The sequence below is a fragment of the Ranitomeya variabilis genome, chromosome 3 (genome assembly GCF_051348905.1).
Source record: "Ranitomeya variabilis isolate aRanVar5 chromosome 3, aRanVar5.hap1, whole genome shotgun sequence".
In the NCBI taxonomy this organism is placed as follows: domain Eukaryota; kingdom Metazoa; phylum Chordata; class Amphibia; order Anura; family Dendrobatidae; genus Ranitomeya; species Ranitomeya variabilis.
The window spans coordinates 409,926,001-409,947,229 of record NC_135234.1 but is presented as its reverse complement, the minus strand read 5'-3'; the positions used below and the strand labels follow the sequence as shown (position 1 = coordinate 409,947,229).

The 21,229-nt window shown below is 42.1% G+C and overlaps 1 protein-coding gene across 2 annotated transcripts in view; it reads right to left on the bottom strand.

The window, feature by feature from the left end:
* Positions 1–2,229: 2,229 nt before the first annotated feature.
* The window catches only part of AP2B1 (adaptor related protein complex 2 subunit beta 1), a 131,274-nt gene continuing 112,274 nt past the window's right edge, over positions 2,230–21,229 (bottom strand). For both annotated transcript variants that reach the window (XM_077296260.1, XM_077296259.1), the window contains 4 exons: positions 19,255–19,339; positions 18,827–18,913; positions 12,401–12,555; positions 2,230–3,148 (listed from right to left, as the gene is read on the bottom strand). In XM_077296260.1, coding sequence (XP_077152375.1) covers positions 3,074–3,148; positions 12,401–12,555; positions 18,827–18,913; positions 19,255–19,339 — 402 coding nt within the window. In that variant the 3' untranslated portion in view covers positions 2,230–3,073. The remainder of the gene's footprint in view (positions 3,149–12,400; positions 12,556–18,826; positions 18,914–19,254; positions 19,340–21,229) is intronic.

The following is a 21,229-nucleotide window of genomic DNA, read 5'->3' as shown; positions in this document are numbered from 1 at the left end:
ACATATTTTTGCAACATGGTCTTGAATGAATTTGCTAGGAAAATTAGTTTTTGGGTGTACAAAATAAAAAATCTTGTCTGCAAGCAATGGTTCACATTTGCGGGAGTATTTTGCAGTATGGTATCCAAAAGAAAATGTTGATTCTGAAAGGAAACTAAAGTCTTAAAAGTCTATTGAGATGTACTTGTTTAAACTGAGCACCATCTCTCTTTGTACACTGCTCAAAAAATAAAGGGAGCACTAAAACAACAGAATATAACTCCAAGTAAATCAAACTTCTGTGAAATCAAACTGTCCACTTAGGAAGCAACACTGACCATCAATTTCACATGCTGTTGTGCAAATGGAATAGACAACAGATGGAAATTATTGGCAAATTATCAAGACACACTCAATAAAAGGAGTGGTTCTGCAGGTGAGGACCACATCTCAGTACCAATGATTTCTGGCTGATGTTTTGTTCACTTTTGAATGTTGTCTGTGCTTTCACACTCGTGGTAGCATGAGACAGACTCTACAACCCACACAAGTGGCTCAGGTAGTGCAGCTCATCCAGGATGTCACATCAATGCGAGCTGTGGCAAGAAAGTTTGCTGTGTCTGTCAGTGTAGTGTCCAGAGGTTGGAGGTGCTACCAGGAGACAGGTCAGTACACAAGGAGACGTGGAGGGGGCCATAGGAAGGCAACAACCCAGAAGCAGGACCGCTACCTCAGCCTTTGTGCAAGGAGGAACAGGAGGAGCACTGCCAGAGCCCTGCAAAATGACCTCCAGCAGGCCACAAATGTGCATGTGTCTGCACAAACGGTTAGAAACCGACTCCATGAGGATGGTCTGAGTGCCCGACGTCCACATATGAGGGTTGTCCTCACAGCCCTACACAGTGCAGGAAGCTTGGCATTTGCCACAGAACACCAGGATTGGCAAATTTGCTACTGGCGCCCTGTGCTCTCCACAGATGAAAGCAGGTTCACACTGAGCACGTGTCAGACGTGAGAGTCTGGAGACGCCGTGGAGAGCGATCTGCTGCCTGCAACATCCTTCAGCATGACCGGTTTGGCAGTGGGTCAGTAACGGTGTGGGGTGGCATTTCTTTGGAGGGCCGCACAGCCCTCCATGTGGTCGCCAGAGGTAGCCTGACTGCCATTAGGTACCGAGATGAGATCCTCAGACCCCTTGTGAGGCAATATGCTGGTGCGGTTGGCCCTGGGGTCCTCCTAATGCAAGACAATGCCAGACCTCATGTGGCTGGAGTGTGTCAGCAGTTCCTGCAAGATGAAGGCATTGAAGCTATGAACTGGCCCGCCCGTTCCCCAGACCTAAATCCGATTGAACACATCTGGGACATGTCTCGCACCATCCACCAACTTCATGTTGCACCACAGACTGTCCAGGAGTTGGCAGATGCTTTAGTCCAGGTCTGGGAGAAGATCCCTCAGGAGACCATCCATCGCCTCATCAGGAGCATGCCCAGGCATTGTAGGGTGGTCATACAGGCATGTGGAGGCCACACACACTACTGAGCATCATTTCCTTTTCTTGAGGCATTTCCACTGAAGTTGGATCAGCCTGTAACTTCATTTTCCACTTTGATTTTGAGCATCATTCCAACTCCAGACCTCCGTGGGATTTTAGTTGTGATTTACGTTGATCATTTTTAGGTGTTATTGTTCTCAACACATTCCACCATGTAATGAATAAAGATTTACAACTGGAATATTTCATTCAGTGATATCTAGGATGTGTGCGATTTTAGTGTTCTCTTTATTTTTTTGAGCAGTGTATATGTGTGTATATACTGTAATGTGCCTGGGTGTTGTAGGGCATTGCAGCAGTGACCTAGGCAGACATAGTTCATATAAGCAAAGTGTGGGGCTTTATTTTCAGCCAACGGGTAACAAACAGTAAAGAAACAAAAAACAACAAAGAATTATCCAGCTAGGTGCTAACTAACATACCATACCACTGACTCATGCTACCAGGGATGTATGCGGGCATGGCTTTCCAGCCACTCAGCATTTAGCTCATTTAACCATTGTGCGTATCTCTCCTCATGAACACATCAGGAGTGATTTTTTCCCACCACTAAATCCTCCTCATCACTCCAATAAAACCAAGCTAAACACACATTTTGCTTACTCGCGTGTAGGTCGGAGAGGTAGCAGACCTCAACACAAACTGATTTTGGATTAAAAATCCCCATTTACCACACACAAAACAAGACATCTCGATCCAGTTTCTGAAATACATTTTATTTATACGGTTAATGTTGTGGAGATTTTTTTTAAGCAACATAGGAAATTGGATTTTGCGATAAACTAGCGACATGCTCCCTTAGGCTGCAACACAGTAATCATTGGCACGGAATGTACACATATTTGGGATGGGCAATTAAACACATGGTATGGTCACAAGAATAGGAACACAAGTGGCACCAAAGTAGTCACTCTCATCTGGACAATCTTATCAGAGGTTGTTAAACTATAAGCTAAGTGTGTGGACAGATAAGAATGACAGCAGGCATATATATATTGGGGATATGAGATGCTATTTTGTGGTTCACAGTACATAGACAGAGTTTAGGTGCGCAAACATACACAATATTCCCAACCTAAGTTTACAACGACTAGTTTTCCAGATTTACAATAGTGATTATTATTATAACAATGGCAAGGAACATCTATACAATGCAGAATCAGGACTATTAAACTGCACTGGATTAACATGTCAAGCACATCACATTGAAGAAGAAAACATTTGCTGCAAATTAGTTATTGGTCTATATGTGTATTGCTGTTTATTCATGTAGTAAAAGAGGAGACTGTGCAACCAGATGTGGCCAGTGCCTACCAAAATTGGCTGCCACCTCTACAGATTACTAATTCCTATTTATGCTTAGCAAGTGCTTTCCTCCTTATTCTCCTGTTTGCTTCATTACAAAGAGACCCTGCCGCCATAGCTTTGACGTGATGGAATGTACAACTCAGTACACTGTAATAGAATAGTAGGGTAGACAGACATGTTACATGAGAAATAGTTTTCATCTATGAGAGGTTGTCTGTTGCAGGATCACATTTAGGTCTTCAAGATGGAGTCATACACTTGGTACACATAATTACACACCTCTGGAGCACGGCACTTCAGGGAAAGCTGCAGGAGGAACAAGAAACACAAGAAAGAAAAGATAAGGTCTCATGCATCCAACTTTAATTTCATGAATTAGACGGAATTACCTACCTGCCAGATTAGCGAAAAAAGTCTCAGGTCATTTATACAGTTGCTATCAAAATTATTCAATCCCCATTTGAAATTAGGTTTATTAGCAAAATGTACAAACTCTTTGCAATAAACCAAATAACAGTTTCTCCAAATTCAACACAAAATGCCACTTTGGCTACTGCAAACTCAGAATTATCCAACCCCTTCAATATGCAGTACAGCACCTTTGGCCGTTATGACCTACTGCAAACTCGATGTATAACAAGCATCCTGCAGCATTATTGACAAATCTTAGCCAATTCATTGTGGTCAATGGCCTCCAGTTCACTAATATTCGTGCGTTGTCAAGTTAGTAGTCCAAAAAGTTAAGAGAAGAAATCGTCGGCTTGCACAAACAAGAAAAAGGAGACAAAAGGATGGCAAACGTATTCAATGTTATTATTAGCAATACAGTAAAAAACATAGTTCATAAGTTAAAAATTAAATGAACATTGGCTACACTACCTGGACATGGCAGAAAGAGAAAGCTATGACAGGATGCTAGCAGATTCCCGAGGAAGCAGGTGGTAAATAAAAACGCAAGTGCTTGCAAAAGACCTGCAGCAAGATTTGATTGCAGCAGGCACAGATCTACGTTGCACAGTAGGGCACACACTAAATGCTGAACTCCAAGACATACAGCGGTACTAACCAAAAAGCGCAATAAAAGGCGGCTCCAATGTTCTCAATGTAAATAAGACCAGAAAAGTTTTGGTATGCTGTTCAGATGAGTGATTAAATAAAACTGGAACTTATCAGTTCTATGGATAGGCAGTATGTCTGGAAGATGAAGAATAAAGCATACTTTAATATGAAATCCCTGTCTACAGTGAAGAATGGCGTTGGCTAGGTGATGTGCTGAGGCTGGTTTGCTTCCTCTGGCACTAAACATCTCCAGCATGTGGAGAGCAAGATGGATTCAATCAAGTATCAGAAAATCCTAGGAGAAAACATCATGCTTTTTGTGCGGAAAGTGAAGCTTGGGGATCATTAGGCATCACAGCATTATAATGAACCCAAGCATATCTCACTGTCCACCGAGTCTTGGCTTCATAAGCGGTCCTGCAGATTCTGCATTTGCCGTCACTGTCTTTATTGGGATTTGAAGGAGTTGGTTGCAACATGAGGAATAGACTAGGATTCCTAAAGAAAGCTGCAAGGAGCTAGTGTCTTGTAATGCTTCACGGCAGATGATAACAGGCAAAGGTGAGCTACTAATTATTATAGTCGCTTGTCAAGAAGGGGTTGAATTATTCTTAAGACTGCAGTAGTCTGTAAAAGTGCCATTTTGTACTGAATCTGGAGCAACTATTTAAATATTGTTGAAGCAAAAAGCAGCAAGTTTATACATTTTGCTAATAAACCTAATTTGCATTGGGGGTTGAATAGAATTTGAGTGCACTTGTAGGTAGCTATTCTGTATTTTATTCTTCTGCTCAACAAAGAATCTTAAAACATAACTAGAGACATCAATAAAACAAGAGGCATGCCTGTCTTGTCTTAAGAGTTTTTGCTTTGGACTGCAGAATAGGATTCTGGTGAGGTGTGCCAGAAATAATGGTTACCAATTTTAGTTTTTAAAAACTTCCCAACAGCAACTATGTTGACAACACACTCTTTCTATACTGTCCATATAGACAGTGCACCAGGGTTCAAGATGGTTGACAAATTGTCAATAGACAACAGAATAGTTTCCATTAAGTGGTCAATGTTCAGCCAGTCACCTAGAAACTAGAACAGGATACAGAGCCCGTCTTTGTACGTAGTGCTAATATTCTCCTCAGGATGGCCAGGCAAGAGTACACAAAATTGTCAGTTTTCCATTTAGACAGAAAAAATGGATATAATTGTTATCCACATGTAATCCGTATGTCTGTTTTTACATCTGTATGATAGATGTTGATGATTATGGCTTACAGCCAATGAAAATCCAAAAGTCATTATTTCAGTAAATTAGAATACTTTACAACGCCAGCTTGAAAAAGGATTTTAAAATCTGAAACGTTGGCCTACTGAATTGTATATTCAGTAAATGCACTCAATACTTGGTCAGGACTCCTTTTGCATCAATTAGTACATCAATGCGGCATGTCATGGAGATGATCAGTCTGTGACACTGCTGAGGTGTTATGGAAGCCCAGGTTGCTTTGATAGCAGCCTTCAGCTCGTCTGCATTGTGGGGGTCTGGTGTCTCATCTTCCTCTTGACAATACCCCACAGATTTTCTATGGGGTTAAGGTCAGGCGAGTTTGCTGGCCAATCAAGCACAGTGATACTGTTGTTTTTAAACCAGGTATTGGTACTTTTGGCAGTGTGGACGGGTGCCAAGTAATGCTGGAGAATTAAATTTCCAATCTCCAAAAGGCTTGTTGGCAGAAAGAAGCATGAAGTGCGCTAACATTTCCTGGTAGATGGCTGCGCTGACTTTGGTCTTGATAAAACACAGTAGATCTTCACCAGCAGATGACATGGCTCCCCAAACCATCACTGATTGTGGAAACTTCACACTAGACCTCAAGCAGCTTGGATTGTGTACCTCTCCACTCTTCCTCCAGACTCTGGGACCTTGATTTCCAAATGAAATGCAAAATTTACTTTCATCTGAAAACAACACCGCTGAGCAACAGTACAGTTCTTTTTCTCCTTGGCCCAGGTAAGACACTTCTGGCATTGTCCATTGGTCATGAGTGGCTTGACAAGGAATGTGACACTTGTAGCCCATGTCCTGATATGTCTGTGTGTGGTGGCTCTTGAAGCAATGACTCCAACAGTAGTCCATTCCTTGTGAATCCCCCCATATTTTTGAATGGCCTTTTCTTAGCAATCCTTTCAAGGCTGTGGCTATCTTGGTGGCTTGTGCACCCTTTTCTACCACACTTTTTCCTTACACTCAACTTTCCATTAATGTGCTTGGATACAGCACTCTGAGCAGCCAGCTTCTTTAGCAATGACCTTTTGTGGCTTACCCTCCCTTGTGTATTGTGTCCCCTTGATTGTGGAGCCTGCTGAAACAGACTAATGGACCTTTTTAAATACTTAGGAAGCTTTAGCATGTGTTTTCTGTTAATTATTCTAATTTACTGATATAATGACTTTTGGGTCTTCATTGGCTGTAAGTCATAATCATCAACATTAACAGAAATAAACACTCGAAATGGATCACTGTTTGTATTGACTATATACCGTATTTTTCGGACTATTAGACGCACTTTTTCCCCCCCAAAAAAGGGGGGAAAATGGGGGGTGCGTCTAATAGTCGAAATGCAGGCTTACCCGTTCCGGCAGAGGTGCGGTGGCAGAGGTGCGGTGGCAGAGGTGCGGCGGCAGGCGTGCGGAGATGAGGAGGCGCAGTGAGAGGGGTCCCTTTCCCCGGTAAGGTGATGCAGCAGCCCGGTAATGCAGCAGAGCCGGGTGAATCCTGTTATTACCGGTGGTGGCGGCCATCTTGCGGAGGCCGCGCGTGCGCAGATGGAGCCTCTGCAGCCCGGGGCTTCAGGAAAATGGCCGCGGGATGCCGCGCGTGCGCAGATGGGGATCACGGCGGCCATTTTCCTGAAGCCCCGGGCAGCAGAGGCTCCATCTGCGCACTCGCGGCCTCCGCAAGATGGCCGCCACCACCGGTGATAACAGGATTCAGATACTCAGAATGAACACCGGCGCTAAAGTGAGACTGTGCCCCCCCCCCCCCCCCCAAGCTGCAGGCACCTATGCAGGTGGTGTGTGTACACCTGCTATTTCTGAATAAAGATTAATAACATCAAACTTAGATGCCGCGCTACAAGGGTATGCTACTACTTCGTAGAGCAACACAAATAATGCAATAAACAAATCCTAAGGTGAGTTACCTTGTGGCCGTCACTGATGTGTCCCCGTAAGGCAGTGGGCTACTGTGATAACTGTGCCGGCACTATCAGCAGCGTGCGCGCAGGGGTTTCTACAGACTGGGAGGACGCTCCCTTGTCTGTGTTGTCTGAGGAACGTTGCTCTGATCAGCACGGAGAACACAGTTATTACAATAGCCCACTGCCTTACGGGGACACATCAGTGACGGCCACAAGGTAACTCACCTTAGGATTTGTTTATTGCATTATTTGTGTTGCTCTACGAAGTAGTAGCATCCCCTTGTAGCGCAGCATCTAAGTTTGATGTTATTAATAACAGGATTCACCCGGCTCTGCTGCATTACCGGGCTGCTGCATCACCTCACCGGGGAAAGGGACCCCTCTTACACTATACCTCCTCATTCCAGCGCCTCCTCATCCCAGGACCTCCTCATCCCAGCGCCTCCTCATCCCAGCGCCTCCTCATCCCAGCGCCTCCTCATCCCAGCACATCAGGTCATGGCGTCAGGACGGGACCCTGCTCAGGTGCACGCCGTACCGCATCACCCCACCTCTGCCGACACCATGCCTCCTGTGACCCTGCTCTGCCACCGCCAGCCCTCAGGTAAGATACTGTAAATTCGGACAATAAGACGGACCCCCATCTTATAAAAAAATATTTTTTTCTGCAATTTTCACCCCAAATTTGGGGTGCGTCTTATGGTCCGGTGCGTCTTATAGTCCGAAAAATACGGTAATATAGGAGTTTCACTTTTTGTATTGAAGAACTGAAATAAATTAACTTTTTGATAATATTCTAATTTTGTGAGAAGCACCTGTAATTGCAGCGAAAGTTGATCCTACAAAATATTGACTCGGGGAGCTAATACCAATGTGTGTCACTATTTTAAAAATATAAATTTGAAAATTATTAGAAAACCATGTATCATTTCCTTTACATTTCACAAATACACATGTTTTATACATCCTCATAACATTTTTGTTTTTATCAACAATGTAAAATGAAAACACAATATACTGTTTACTATATTAATTGTAATCGATAGTTGAAAAACGCATGGCATATGGATGGTATTGCATATGCAATAGTTTCTTTGCATATTGACTTATGGGCAAGTCTGATCTGGAATACGAATCAATGTAGTACATGCAATGACTTTTTACATGAAGACCATTGAACTACCACTTTGCCCATTTAATACGCTCTTCTGAACAAGCCCTTACTTAGATATTCAAGACTATAAAAGATGATGAAACCGGTCTTTCACTTCATAGTTATTTTAACATGTGTTGGGGAAATTATTTTTTGGTACCTACTAATATATGGTAAATATTTCAGGTTTTCATCCTTTGTGGGGACGGCTGCACCAACGAGCTGTTGGTGCTTCACAGACTACACAGCTCTCCTGTTCTCAAAATGTCAGTAGGTGTGACCAGACCTGACCATCAATTTCCTCCAATTAAAAAACCCTCAACAAGAGGTAAGAGGTTGGAAGGCGCTAATGGACAGGTTTATTCACGTGATCCTCGACCAGCAGACAATTTGTGGCCAGAAAAGCAGTGCAGCCAGTTAGGCCCCATTCACACGTTCGTGTTTCCAGTACGTGTGGTATCTGTTTTTTTACGGATACCATACGTACCCATTATAACCCATGGTGCTATGCACATGTCTGTTTTTACACTAACCATGTATCCATGCAAAATACATGGAAATATGTCCTTCTTTTCCCCTGGCAGCACAGATGACAAGAGACAATATAAGTCTATAGGTCCATGAAAAAACACGTAGAGAACACGGATGCCATCCGTGTATAACACTGCAAAGTCTAGAAGAAGCTTTGCAATTTATTTATGTCTTTATCAAACACTGACAAACTGATGGTAAAAATGGACACACTGATGACACCGATACTGTTCTGTCATGTACGTGTTTTATATCGATGTGTGAAGAAGGCCTGAGAGGCTTTACTAAGAAGTGCAGGAGACCGGTCATACTTCTATATTCGTAAGTTAACAAAATCATGTCCCCAACATAATTGTTACAATAGAGTGGAAATCCTCTGTTTCTCCACTGTTTAATGACCCAGTCCCAGTCGACACAGTAAAGCTGATAAGCGAGCTGCAGAATACAGAGTTAGCGAATTGTCTGTGCGCTTGTCATCAGTGTAAAAATGAATTATTTCAAGACTTTGTATGATCGTCACAATCAAAAAACACCAAAATGTAAAAAGAAATACAACTCCACAAGTATAATATACTTAGTTATTGTCCTTTATGACATTTTATTATTTAGAAGTTAGGTTTGGATGTAAAAAAAACTGCCAGAATGAGAAGGTTGGTGTATAACAACTTCACTGGAACGCATATAAAACTCTAAGCTGTGCTGTTAGCAATTCCCCCATAAACTGTTCCTAAAGGACTGTCTCCCTGAACAGGTAAGGATGTGCTAGTAACCCAGCTCTAGGAAGCCAAGGTCACCCCTGCTACCCTGCAGGAGCAATTCTTCGGCAGCATACTATTTCCTTTGGAGTTCTTCGAGAGACTAAGCTATGCGCTCACCAGCTTTACCACCTTCGTCATTCATAAAATACAGGCTCCTGTAAACTGTGCCTGTAATCTAGTGATGGTGCCTACAGGACTACAACATGGAATAGGAAATCCACTGGACATGACAGTATTCTAACTAGACAGCTCTTTAATACGAATACTGTAGGAGAATGCCGATTATAATGACAGTAATGGTTAATTATTAAAAAGGATCTCATGAACCATTACATTAATAAAAGTCTCAAAATTATATTTCCCGTTAAAAAGGGCTTACAAGTATACATAATGGAATCCATACTACAGCTTTAATATGGCTCCGGTCTGATCCCAAATATTGTCTAGTTGTGAAAGTGTACATTTCTTGGACCATTGGTTACCAAGATCAGTCATTTTGGGAAATTCTACATAGCATGTAGATGTGATTTGTAATAAAAGTATCACTGCATATTTAATGGCACAGACAAGGTGCATTACTGCCAAAGAAGACACATTTAAAGCAAGTAACGAAAAAGTTGACCACACGAGTACGTTTGACCCCTTATCTCCGTTTCGGATTAAGTGCTTAAAGGGTTTGTCTGGTGCACCTCTCTTCCACATTGGGAAGTGAGTGTTGCCTGTGACTTTATATCTGCACCCCGTTCCTGGGCCACATGCACGATCAGCAGGCATACACCGGTCATATTCTAACAGGACAGCTATGTGTAGAAGTGAAGTCACCTCCCGATGTAGATGTGAGCATGTGTCCGCTATGACACCAAGTTTCACACATCCTTGCATCAAAATCCACCTCTCAAAATCTTCCACAAACACATGCAATGGAAAATTCCCACTTGGCTTTTCGGTATGCGGCAAATACAAGCCAATCCTACCAGCTGCTTGTACATGGACTTGCTTTCTCTGGGTACACAGACATCAAGTGATGCATCCAGTGATCAAATGTAAAACTTGTTTCTTCAATCATCAGATAGCCATAAAATCCATCAAACATGGTGCACTTTCACAAGATCCTTAGTCATGAGAAGACACAGTGTTTGTCAGAAACGCATTCGAGTGCTTGTACACCACTTTTTGGATTTTATTTGATATATGAAAATAAAAGTTTTTCATTTGGAGAGCTGGATAGCTTTCTCTAGTTGGATATGTGCGTTTCTTCATTGAATAGTAATAGTATTGATAATCGGACATATCACCTATTTGTTGTGAAGTATTATTACAAAGGGTTACTTACTACTGATGAGCGAACGAACTTGGATAAGGTGTTATCTGAGCATCCTCCGATGATAACCAAGTGTCCTAGGCGTGCTTAAAAACTATGTTCGAGTCCCTGCAGCCGCAGGTCTCGCTGCTGTTCGACAGCTGCAACGCATGCAATCCCGGCATGTGTTGCGGCTGTCTAACAGCCAATCCCAGCATGTGTTGCGGCTGTGTAATAGGCAATCCCTGCATGTGTTACGGCTATGTAGTAGGCAATCCCTGCATGTGTTACGGCTGTGTAATAGGCAATCCCTGCATGTGTTACGGCTGTGTAATAGGCAATCCCTGCATGTGTTACGGCTGTGTAATAGGCAATCCCTGCATGTGTTACGGCTGTGTAATAGGCAATCCCTGCATGTGTTACGGCTGTGTAATAGGCAATCCCTGCATGTGTTACGGCTGTGTAATAGGCAATCCCTGCATGTGTTACGGCTGTGTAATAGGCAATCCCTGCATGTGTTACAGATGTGTAATAGGCAATCCCTGCATGTGTTACGGCTGTGTAATAGGCAATCCCTGCATGTGTTACGGCTGTGTAATAGGCAATCCCTGCATGTGTTACGGCTGTGTAATAGGCAATCCCTGCATGTGTCACGGCTGTGTAATAGGCAATCCCTGCATGTGTCACGGCTGTGTAATAGGCAATCCCTGCATGTGTTACGGCTGTGTAATAGGCAATCCCTGCATGTGTTACGGCTGTGTAATAGGCAATCCCTGCATGTGTTACGGCTGTGTAATAGGCAATCCCTGCATGTGTTACGGCTGTGTAATAGGCAATCCCTGCATGTGTTACGGCTGTGTAATAGGCAATCCCTGCATGTGTTACGGCTGTGTAATAGGCAATCCCATGTTGCGGCTGTCGAACAGCTGTGAGACATAAGGCCGAGGGGACTTGAACATATTTTTCTAGAAACTCTGTTAGCTCATGAGCATGGCCGGATTAGACCTTAGGCTAGGTTCACATTGTGTTAGGGCAATCCGTTTAGTGCATACGCTAGCGGATTGCGCTAACGCAATGTCCCAAAAGGGATCGCGTTTGCCGATCCCGCTAGCGCAGATCGGGCATCTGCGCTAGCGAGGAACGGACCTCGGACGCTGCAAGCAGCGTTCGAAAATAACGGGACATCGCTAGCGCATGCCAAAAATGGCATGCGTCAGCGATGCGTTAGCGACCCGTTAGCACATTGCGGTCAATTGCGTCAATTGCGCCATGTAACGGAGTCCGCTAGCGGACACCCATTAACGCAATGTGAACCTAGCCTTATCCAAGTGCATTTGCTCATCACTATGACCTACATGAGGATTATTTGTAATTTTACTCCTTCAAACACCGCTACATACACTGCAGTTATAAAGGAAAAAAAACGGCATATTTGAACCAGGCCATAATTTCAAAGTCTTACTAATGGAGGTTGAGGCAACAGAAAGCAGATTTAGAATGAGCACTAAGCAGAGGTAACCTTGTATACAGTATTATCAATACTATAGTGTATGCACTTACTGTGTAATTAGGGTTGCCAGGCTGGATCCGCAGCTCCGCCAGTATCCAGATACCATTGGTAAGTTTCAGGGACTGGTACAGCATATCCTGCCCTTCCACATTCCTCTTTGCAATCGTGTAAACATTGTTATTCTGTAATTTGCTGGAAACCGTGTCTAAAAAGGAAGGAAAAGTCACTTTGCCTCTTGGCTGTACAACAGTAAAGGTCTGATTAGTGCACATGTACTACATGAATGAGTACGGTGAACGATGTCATTCCAAACTGAAGAAATTGTCAAAATGATTCATCTTTAGAGCACAATAAGAAAATGCAATAGGTTGCATAAGTTACCAAAACCGTGAAAGTATAAAAAGATTGTATTACAATAATGAACAGCGCTTCAGAACACAAATGTATGCAACCACTGAGCGACGAAGGGATGAAGAACGTTCTATACGCAACATCTGCCACTAGTGTAGCAGAGCGCAACGTAACAAGTGACTCCAGAACGGTTTTATGAAGCTGGATTGAGTAACAAGACATAATTTGTTCCAGTTTTGTCTCATGCCACTGTATCTCCCTTGTAGGGAATCTCTCACCAAAAAAAAAATCACTGATTTATCAGCAGGAGATTATCAGTAGAGGACCAGTCCTCAATATTCATGAGCTCTGTATAAACACGCCCCCAACCAATGATTGGCTTTCTGACTATGCATAGTAAACACAGAAAGCTGCCAATCAGTGATGTGGGGGGAGTTATACAGGGCTCAGCATTCATAGCAGCGCTAGATATGCAGCAGATACATCAGTGATTTCATCAAAACTGCAGTAAGCAGCCCGTAAGTGATACATCACTGTAATCAGGATCTCTACCCCAACATTATACAGTTCTTGGATGTGGCAGCAAAAACTTGGAGACAGGTTCCTTTTAAAGGGGATTTCTCACCATGATAGCTGTCGGTCCAGCTTTGAAAATGCCTGCTAATCATCTTTTGCTGTTCGGGTAAGTTGAGCACAGCTATACATTAAAGTGCAGTGACTGTAGTATTACATGGTATCCATTCAAGATAGTGGCCTTTATGTGATACAAGGTTTGACCAAGAGTGAAATGGTAGCTCATTGAGAAAGGTCTCCAAAGGGGAAGGGGTGCACTATTCTGTCTATAAGCCAGTAGTTTATCTACTGCTTCACCCCTGACCTATGTAGGTCTTTAAACAGCCCTTTAACGAAATGGGAAAAGTGTTGTGGAAAACATGAAATTATTCTATTTATACCTTTTTTCTAGTGTTAAAGGGATTTCAAATAAAAATTAAATGGCTGATCAGATCTGCCCGTCTCAGATTCCCGTTGCTCGCGGTTTGGGCAGCATAAATCAGATCACAGGTTACTTCTCATTTTCATTATTATACTGTAGATCTAATTGCAATATCTCTATCTTTATGTGCATATTTTGTTAAAACTGTGTACTAACAATCTGACGTTCTTGTACTAAATGTCACTTAGCATACATTGTCATTTTTGGCTCTTGACTTTCAGGCTTGTAATCTTGCACCCAGCAATGTTTTCGGAATGATGACCCACTTATAACACAGCTATACAGATGTGGATAGGACGCAGCTTTTCCGTGACAGAAGATGCAGCCGACTAAATAATCAAACGCTTGTGATGCCATGTGCACGTCAGCTTGGTTCAGGAAGGCAATGAAACCCATGTATAAATGAATATTTAACACCATCCGCAAAGCAGGTACACAGCAAGAAGTGTTCATAAGGAAGCTTTGTAAGAACACAAACAAGGGTCTAATTGCCCGTATTAGCCATCTGTACAATAAAAGAGCGGAGCTGATATTTTTGAACACATGGCTTATGCGTAAGGAGCCTTTCACCCTATTTTTCTAGGCAGCGTTCATTATATTCTTATGGGCAAAGATCTAATGATAGCTGACAGCAATCTGACCTCAATGGCCTGGTCCAGGTAGGATTTAATTAACAAGCATCAAGTGTGCAATGCCCAAAGAGCGGCGTAGTTACCAGGACATGGCATGCCCCTGCTGTAGAGACATTTCATTCATAGCTTTGCAGCCACAGAAATTGATCCTGTAAAGAGCAAGCCATTGTGTGCAGCCCCCCGGCACCGCAAGCCCTGCACTGCTGTGCCAGCCTTTGTTCTGCGCTGAAGAATCCTGCGGCCCCTCGCAATACTGCAGTGATTTCCCTAGGAGTCCATGGGTTAATAACTCTTCGCGGATATAATGCCAGCAGATTGTCACATGACCTGTGCTATTTTTAGCTGGCATCGTGCACTCGCTCTCCGAGCGGAGCCGCTCAACTGGAATCAGCTACCAGGCTTTCGCTCTATTCTTCATCATGTTGCAGGGGAGACGATGCGAAGATGCAGAAGGACACATAAGATGGTGGGAAACATCAAAAGACTTGTAAAAACAACAACAGGATTTTAATCCAACAACTAAGAAAAAAGCTAATTTAGCCTGCAATAGGAGCAGTAAAAAAGACACAAAGAGACCCGAAAACCCAGCGGTGAATACTGATAGGAGTTAAAATCAACCAATATTATAGGAATACATAATATGAACAATCAAATCAAGAAAGTACCACTCCGCTGCTGGGTTATTATTATTATTTCACCACCGGATAGATATCAGTAATGTTCTGTTTGTAGTAAAATGATTATCGGTCTCAGTCTTCTACTCTTTCCAGTGCCACTCCGGTCCCTCTTCGCCATCTTTTGACTTCTTCTCTGACGAGCCAGAAGCCACTGCCAACATTTATTAGGTCTCTTAGTGTAAGTCTATTAAAGTCTCGTTCCAAGAGACTGATGAAACGGAAGGTAAAAACTGACACATTGATCACACACTGATGAAAATCGGGTCTTTTTTTCTCATATAAACTGACCCAAAGAGAACATATGTTTACACAAGTTGCTGGAGCAAAGACAATGCATTGGAGTCTATAAAAGGAACATGTCAGGCTGAAAATGTTATCTGCTCTGCAGGCAGAATGTTCTAGAGCAGGAGAATCTGATCAGATTGTTATATATTTTTTGGGGAAAATATTCAATATAACTTGTGCTTTAGTCATTGAAAACCCTGGTGTTTGCATACATACAAGTCCAATGGGCGGGCACTGTAGGACTGTGCGCGGAGATAGCTGCCAATCACTGAGTAGGACCGCCCACTGGACTGATAGGTCTACAAATAGCAGGGGTTTGAAATGAAAAAAATATAAGTTATACTGACTGTTTTCCAACAAACCTATATATTATTCTTAGCAGTTTCTTCTCTATGTCATGCTGCCCATAGATTGGGCTGCATGCAAGACCTAACAGCTTCCCTTTAAATTGGCATGTGTGGGGCTTCTTAGTCCACTTTACCATCATGAAACAGCAAGTAAGGGAGTTGGAGATCTTTTGGACAGGCGAGGATACAATTTGTCACACGATATCTAAATCATTTTTTCTCTTCTTGTTCGTCCCCCAGATCAACCACCTCCTAGATTTATGTCCCAATGGAAGATGATTTGGACATCTCTCTGTCGTTTTAAGGGAAAAGGTTTCATTTATAGCCCATAAGTCTTCTATAAGTTCATGACTACTGGAAGCAAATTACAAAATATTCATCAGATAAGATAAGATGTAAGCATAATTGAACAAAATGTTCCATTTGATCAGCCCACAGTGTTGGAAGTATAGGAGCTATGAGGGCTTTTTTCTTACATATTTTATGTCTCCGCTCTAAAACCCTTCTGGAGTCTTGTAAAGAGAATAATTAGGTTTGTTACTGGTCATGAAGCAGAAATGGGTCCAGAACTGTTCCATCTACTCTTGACCATACCTACAAATGTTTTTTCTTAAAGAAGCACTCACATCAAAGTATTTATCCTTTTAATATATTGCAATCATCATATTTTAGAACACTGTGTACTTACAATTGCTCATTTTGCCTTTCTACCCAGCTAATTCTTCTCTTTTTCCTACTCTATGTAGAAACTGGAAGTGTCTTGTCCCTGCAGAAATTATCCCCCTTCTCACCTGCTGACCCAGCTGCTTTGCTCCTCCCCTCACGGACTTTAGCAGTCACGGATGACTCATACTGGGAAAATTGATCTCCTGTTTCTACATAGAGCTTTGAAGAATTAAGTGGGCAGAAGGGCAAAAAGAGCAATTGTAAGTACGCAATGCCATATCATATGAAGACTGCAATATATTAATAAGATAATTTTGATGGAAGTGCTTGTTTAAGATTCCTAGGATTGGATGCTTATGGTTGATTCCCTTTATTATGAAAAAGGCAAAACTGCCAGGCTTGTCTCTCTGGATTACGGAGGTTAATGATCTAATACACGTGGCGGATCCAGGTGCTTCTCTTTATAACAGACCGTATACTTGCTACAAAACTTGGTACTACTAAAAGAAATTTCAACAGTCCAGGGAATATGGAAACTATCCCAATAGGCCTACTATTCTTTAGAGCGCTCCCCATACAAAAGCCAGAAGTCGTGCATAATTGACCCTATATTAAAAAAAAAAAAAAGCATGTGAAGATATACTTTCATGTAATTTCGTTTAAAAGTGACCTGTTAGCTTACCTGATATGTCTGTAAGTAAATATTTGTACTCCCCAAGAAAGAACAATTGTGTACTATATTTCTTGGAACTCTTCATTGTGCCTTGTATTTTATGAAATGGGTGCTACCAGTTGTGGGTGTGTACCTGCACACAGACGCTGTCCACTCTTTTCTGACAGTGTCAGACTGTGCAGGGACACACCTATATGACCAGTTGAACAGTTATAGTTGTCAATTTATTTATACATTTCTGCAAAGAACAACAGAGGAACGGCATAAAGACTAGAAATGTTACATCGTGGGAAAAACAATTATTAACTAGAACAATCATGGCAAGGTTTCTGAAAAAATAACTTAAGAGCAAGAAAAAAAAACAACAATTCTATCTTTCTTCAAATCGGACTCCAGTAAAAATGTAGTCCAGGGATAAGTTGTAGGAAATCAATACAGCAGCTTACGCATTTACACGTGCTCTTAGTCATAGCTTGTCATGTTACAACTAAAAGCACATGTAGCGCTCGGAATACGCATACGGCTCGATTGATTTTCTATAACGTAGCCCTGGACTACATTTTTATTGGAATCAGGCTTGAATAACGATTGGATTGGCTTTTCTTTCTTGTATTGGACAACTTATTGTTTCTGATGTGAATACATTCCAAGCTAGAGTCTGAATTCAGGATCTAGAAATATGTGAACTGTGAGGAGATGGATTTTCTCTGTTACCCACAATGTCTGAGGTGATCTCCATATAATTTAAATCCCACCATACTTTTAAGGATTATTCACAACAGTTAAACAGAATTTAAAGGAAAACTGATCAAAAAGTGGTCACCCACCTTAGGAAGGTGATGACTTACAGTGGGGGTCCGGACTACCCAGCTTTCAATTCCATACAGAGTGAATGGAGTGGTGGTGCATATGCATGGGTCCCACTCCATTACAATGTGGCATTTCAGAGCCCCGTTCTTGGGATTGGTGGGGGAGCTCAGTGGTTAGACCCTATAGATCAGAATGTTATCACCTATACTATGGATAGATGATAACTTTCAATGTGTGGATTACTCCACTAATGACACAATCTGTGATAACCACGTTAAACCTGTCACGTCTGAAAACATGACTAACTTGCAGAAATGGTGTTAATCTGTAGGTTGATGGCATTCTGTAAGGTGCTCAGCCATCACCCTGTAAGCTCATCCACTGGGAGGAAGAGGACTTTATTCCTCCTGACAGCCTCTGGCTTTCAGTCATGGAAGAACAGCCGGCACAGCTTCAGTCACCGCTCAGTACATCGTGAGTAACGGCTGTAACTGCACCCCCGCCACTGACTGATGGCGGTATTTGATCTAGTAACAGATCCTCACAGCGCAAATTGACTAATAGTTTCAGGGTTCATTTTATTGGGTATACTTATGCAATACATCAGAAAATTATGCCCATCAAGGGAAATGGAAACATGAACCATGACACCACTATGAATAATAAGAACTACCACCTATTTCCTGGCAACAATGCAGCTATGCTCAATAAAGTAATCTAGGACTTTTTAGCGCATATTACTTTTATTACTACAGAAGTGTGTACACACATCTAATACTGAATAGGCTGACGCACTGATCAGTAATTTCCCTTTTTTCTTTTGCAGCACCAGTACATTGAAGTATTATGCTATTAAATAGTGTTTGAAACTGATAAAAGTGGCCAGCATAACCTATGAAAGTTGTACGTGTTCGTCCATAAAGGGATTGTTTATTAGGACCCTCAGAGATCTGCTACAATAGGCGCCAGACCCCAGTAGACCTCCGAATTCCAGAATAGTATATCTGCACGTAAAATACAAAACAGATGATCCCAACTAACCTGCATTCAGGTGGCATTCTTTGATTTGGAACTGCAGTTCATTCTCATTAGGAATATCCTTCCATGTGGCCAGGAAGACTTGCCTCTCTAAAGGGTGAAAGCATAACGGTGGCTTACGATGATCGCCAGGAGCATAATCAAAGGTAATGAGCAACAGAAACCTGAATGTTACATAACTAGAAGCTTCCATGATACTCAAGGGTAAGGGTATTAGATTTGTGTGTAGTGCTAGTGCCGGATGAGTAGTCAGCAGATTATATTATCAGCGTTGTCAATGCTCATGTGCACAGTAGATTCATCCGGCATGAAGACGGGTACAAGATATAAAATGTTAAATCCTATGAACCAGAAGAATAATTGTATTCATTTTAATGACATGTGACCCAGACGCCAGTAGGGTGGTCTTGCGTGCAAAAATGTTCTCTTACCCATTTTGCCATCTTCCACAAAGAGGACGTGTAGCGGGATGAGACAGCTGAAGTAGAAAACATCAATGTTGTTTTTCACAGCCACCTGTCACACACAAGAGTGAGAACCAAGAATTAACTTGCTAGATTTACAACTAGCCTTGTGACCCTGGCATCCGAGATCCCACAGCTGATCTGAAGGGGTCATAACATCCATTAACCCTTCAGCTCTACTTGGCGGTTTCTGAATCATTCTTTCAAGCGCGTGAACAGAAGTGACATCTGTACTTATACGCTGCGCTATAAATAATTGTAGGCCCTTTCAGGTTATTACCGATGGGAGTGGATTAGGCTAGATTTGCAGCTGCGCTCACATTTGTTTTGGTTTTTTTATGTTCCATGATCGGAACGAAAAATGAAAAGGGTGGCAAGCGCTGGATCCATCACATGAGTGCCCAATGAATCTCTTGAAAATAATGGGTTGCTATGGGTGTATCTTATAGTAGTCAACATCTTACAAAAAAAAAAAAAAGATACATGACAAATCTGTGACTGAGTCTTCTAACGGAACCTCAGATACATACGTAAGCCTAGCTTTAGAGCCATTAGTCCAGAATTATTTATGAGAAGGGAAGACATAATATATTTTAGTTATTTGGTAAAAAATACTACAATATATTAAAATAAGCTTGGAAACCCTCCTGCAGACCTGTATTACTGCATTACTTTTCTGAGACACAGGGCTGCCAAACTTTCACAAAGGGTTACATTATGCCACAAGGAATTGAAAACTCATACAATTATTGATATTCGGGTATGTAAAACCAATGGCGTGCTGGTGGAAGGACATGTCCTACAGCTAACCGCTCTGTGGGTGGAGGGGGGACGTACTGTTGTCTCACTATCTGCACTGCTGTCACATTAATGAACATGTCTCGGTGCTCTGAATGTCCCCATGTCATTGCCAGGCTGCCGAAGCAAACTCTAAAAGAATACAACCAATTGACTGGGTGCTATTCCTAAGAGATATGATGTTGGAAGAATATCTTTTGATTAGTTACTATGTTTATTCAGTTGACTTCAGTGATGTGATCATATTAATTAGACATGAGCGAATAACATACGTCTCTAGTCCAGCGGCCAGGTCAGCAGTCTGTGGCCAGTGGACGAGAGCCGGGCGAACTTTCCTGTTACACATACCGGCATCAGTGGCTCCTCTTTTAAATCGCGGGACTGGTGCAAGGTCATGTATGCATCACGCCGTAATGATTATATCGCTACAGACCGGCTAATCTATAGAAGAGTCATGGATGCTGGCACATAGGAGGCTTGTCACAAAGCTCCAACCCAGCAGCTTCGGAATTCTAACCTGGTCCTTCAAATTGATTCACTCATCTCAAATATAAAATGGTGGGAACTCAGCAACTTTACTTTGATAAAATGACTTGTTTTGTAAGCAAACGCAGGATAACACAATTCTGCACCTCATATTCATTTTTAAGGAAGTTAAAAACAAAAACAAAAATGTAAGTCAACCCTTCTCAATTGTTTCAGTAGTCCCACCTCCAGTAGTCAATTCCTATCTCATCCGTTTCAGTAAAGTAAGTGAATTTATAAACCAATTGTGATTACACTAATCACAAAAAGTTAGTGATATTTGTTTTTCGGCGAACTTTATGGAAAACGAAAAAACGTCACACTATACTGATATTTTACCATGAAAGTAAGGCATTTAAGTAGAAGCATGCAATGGCGATTTCCTCATCTCAAACTATTCATTGAAACAAAAGCCATAACAGTGATGGGTATACCCCAACAAAAAAATGTCAATGTCTTAATAACTTGTGTGGCCTTCAGCATCAATTACAACTTTACGACGACGAGTCATGCTGTTCACAAGTTGAGTTATTGTCTGCTGAGACATCGCATTCGACACTTCTTGAAGGGCAGCCCTCAGGTCATTGAGGTTCTGGTGTACAGAGTTACGAGCCTCTAC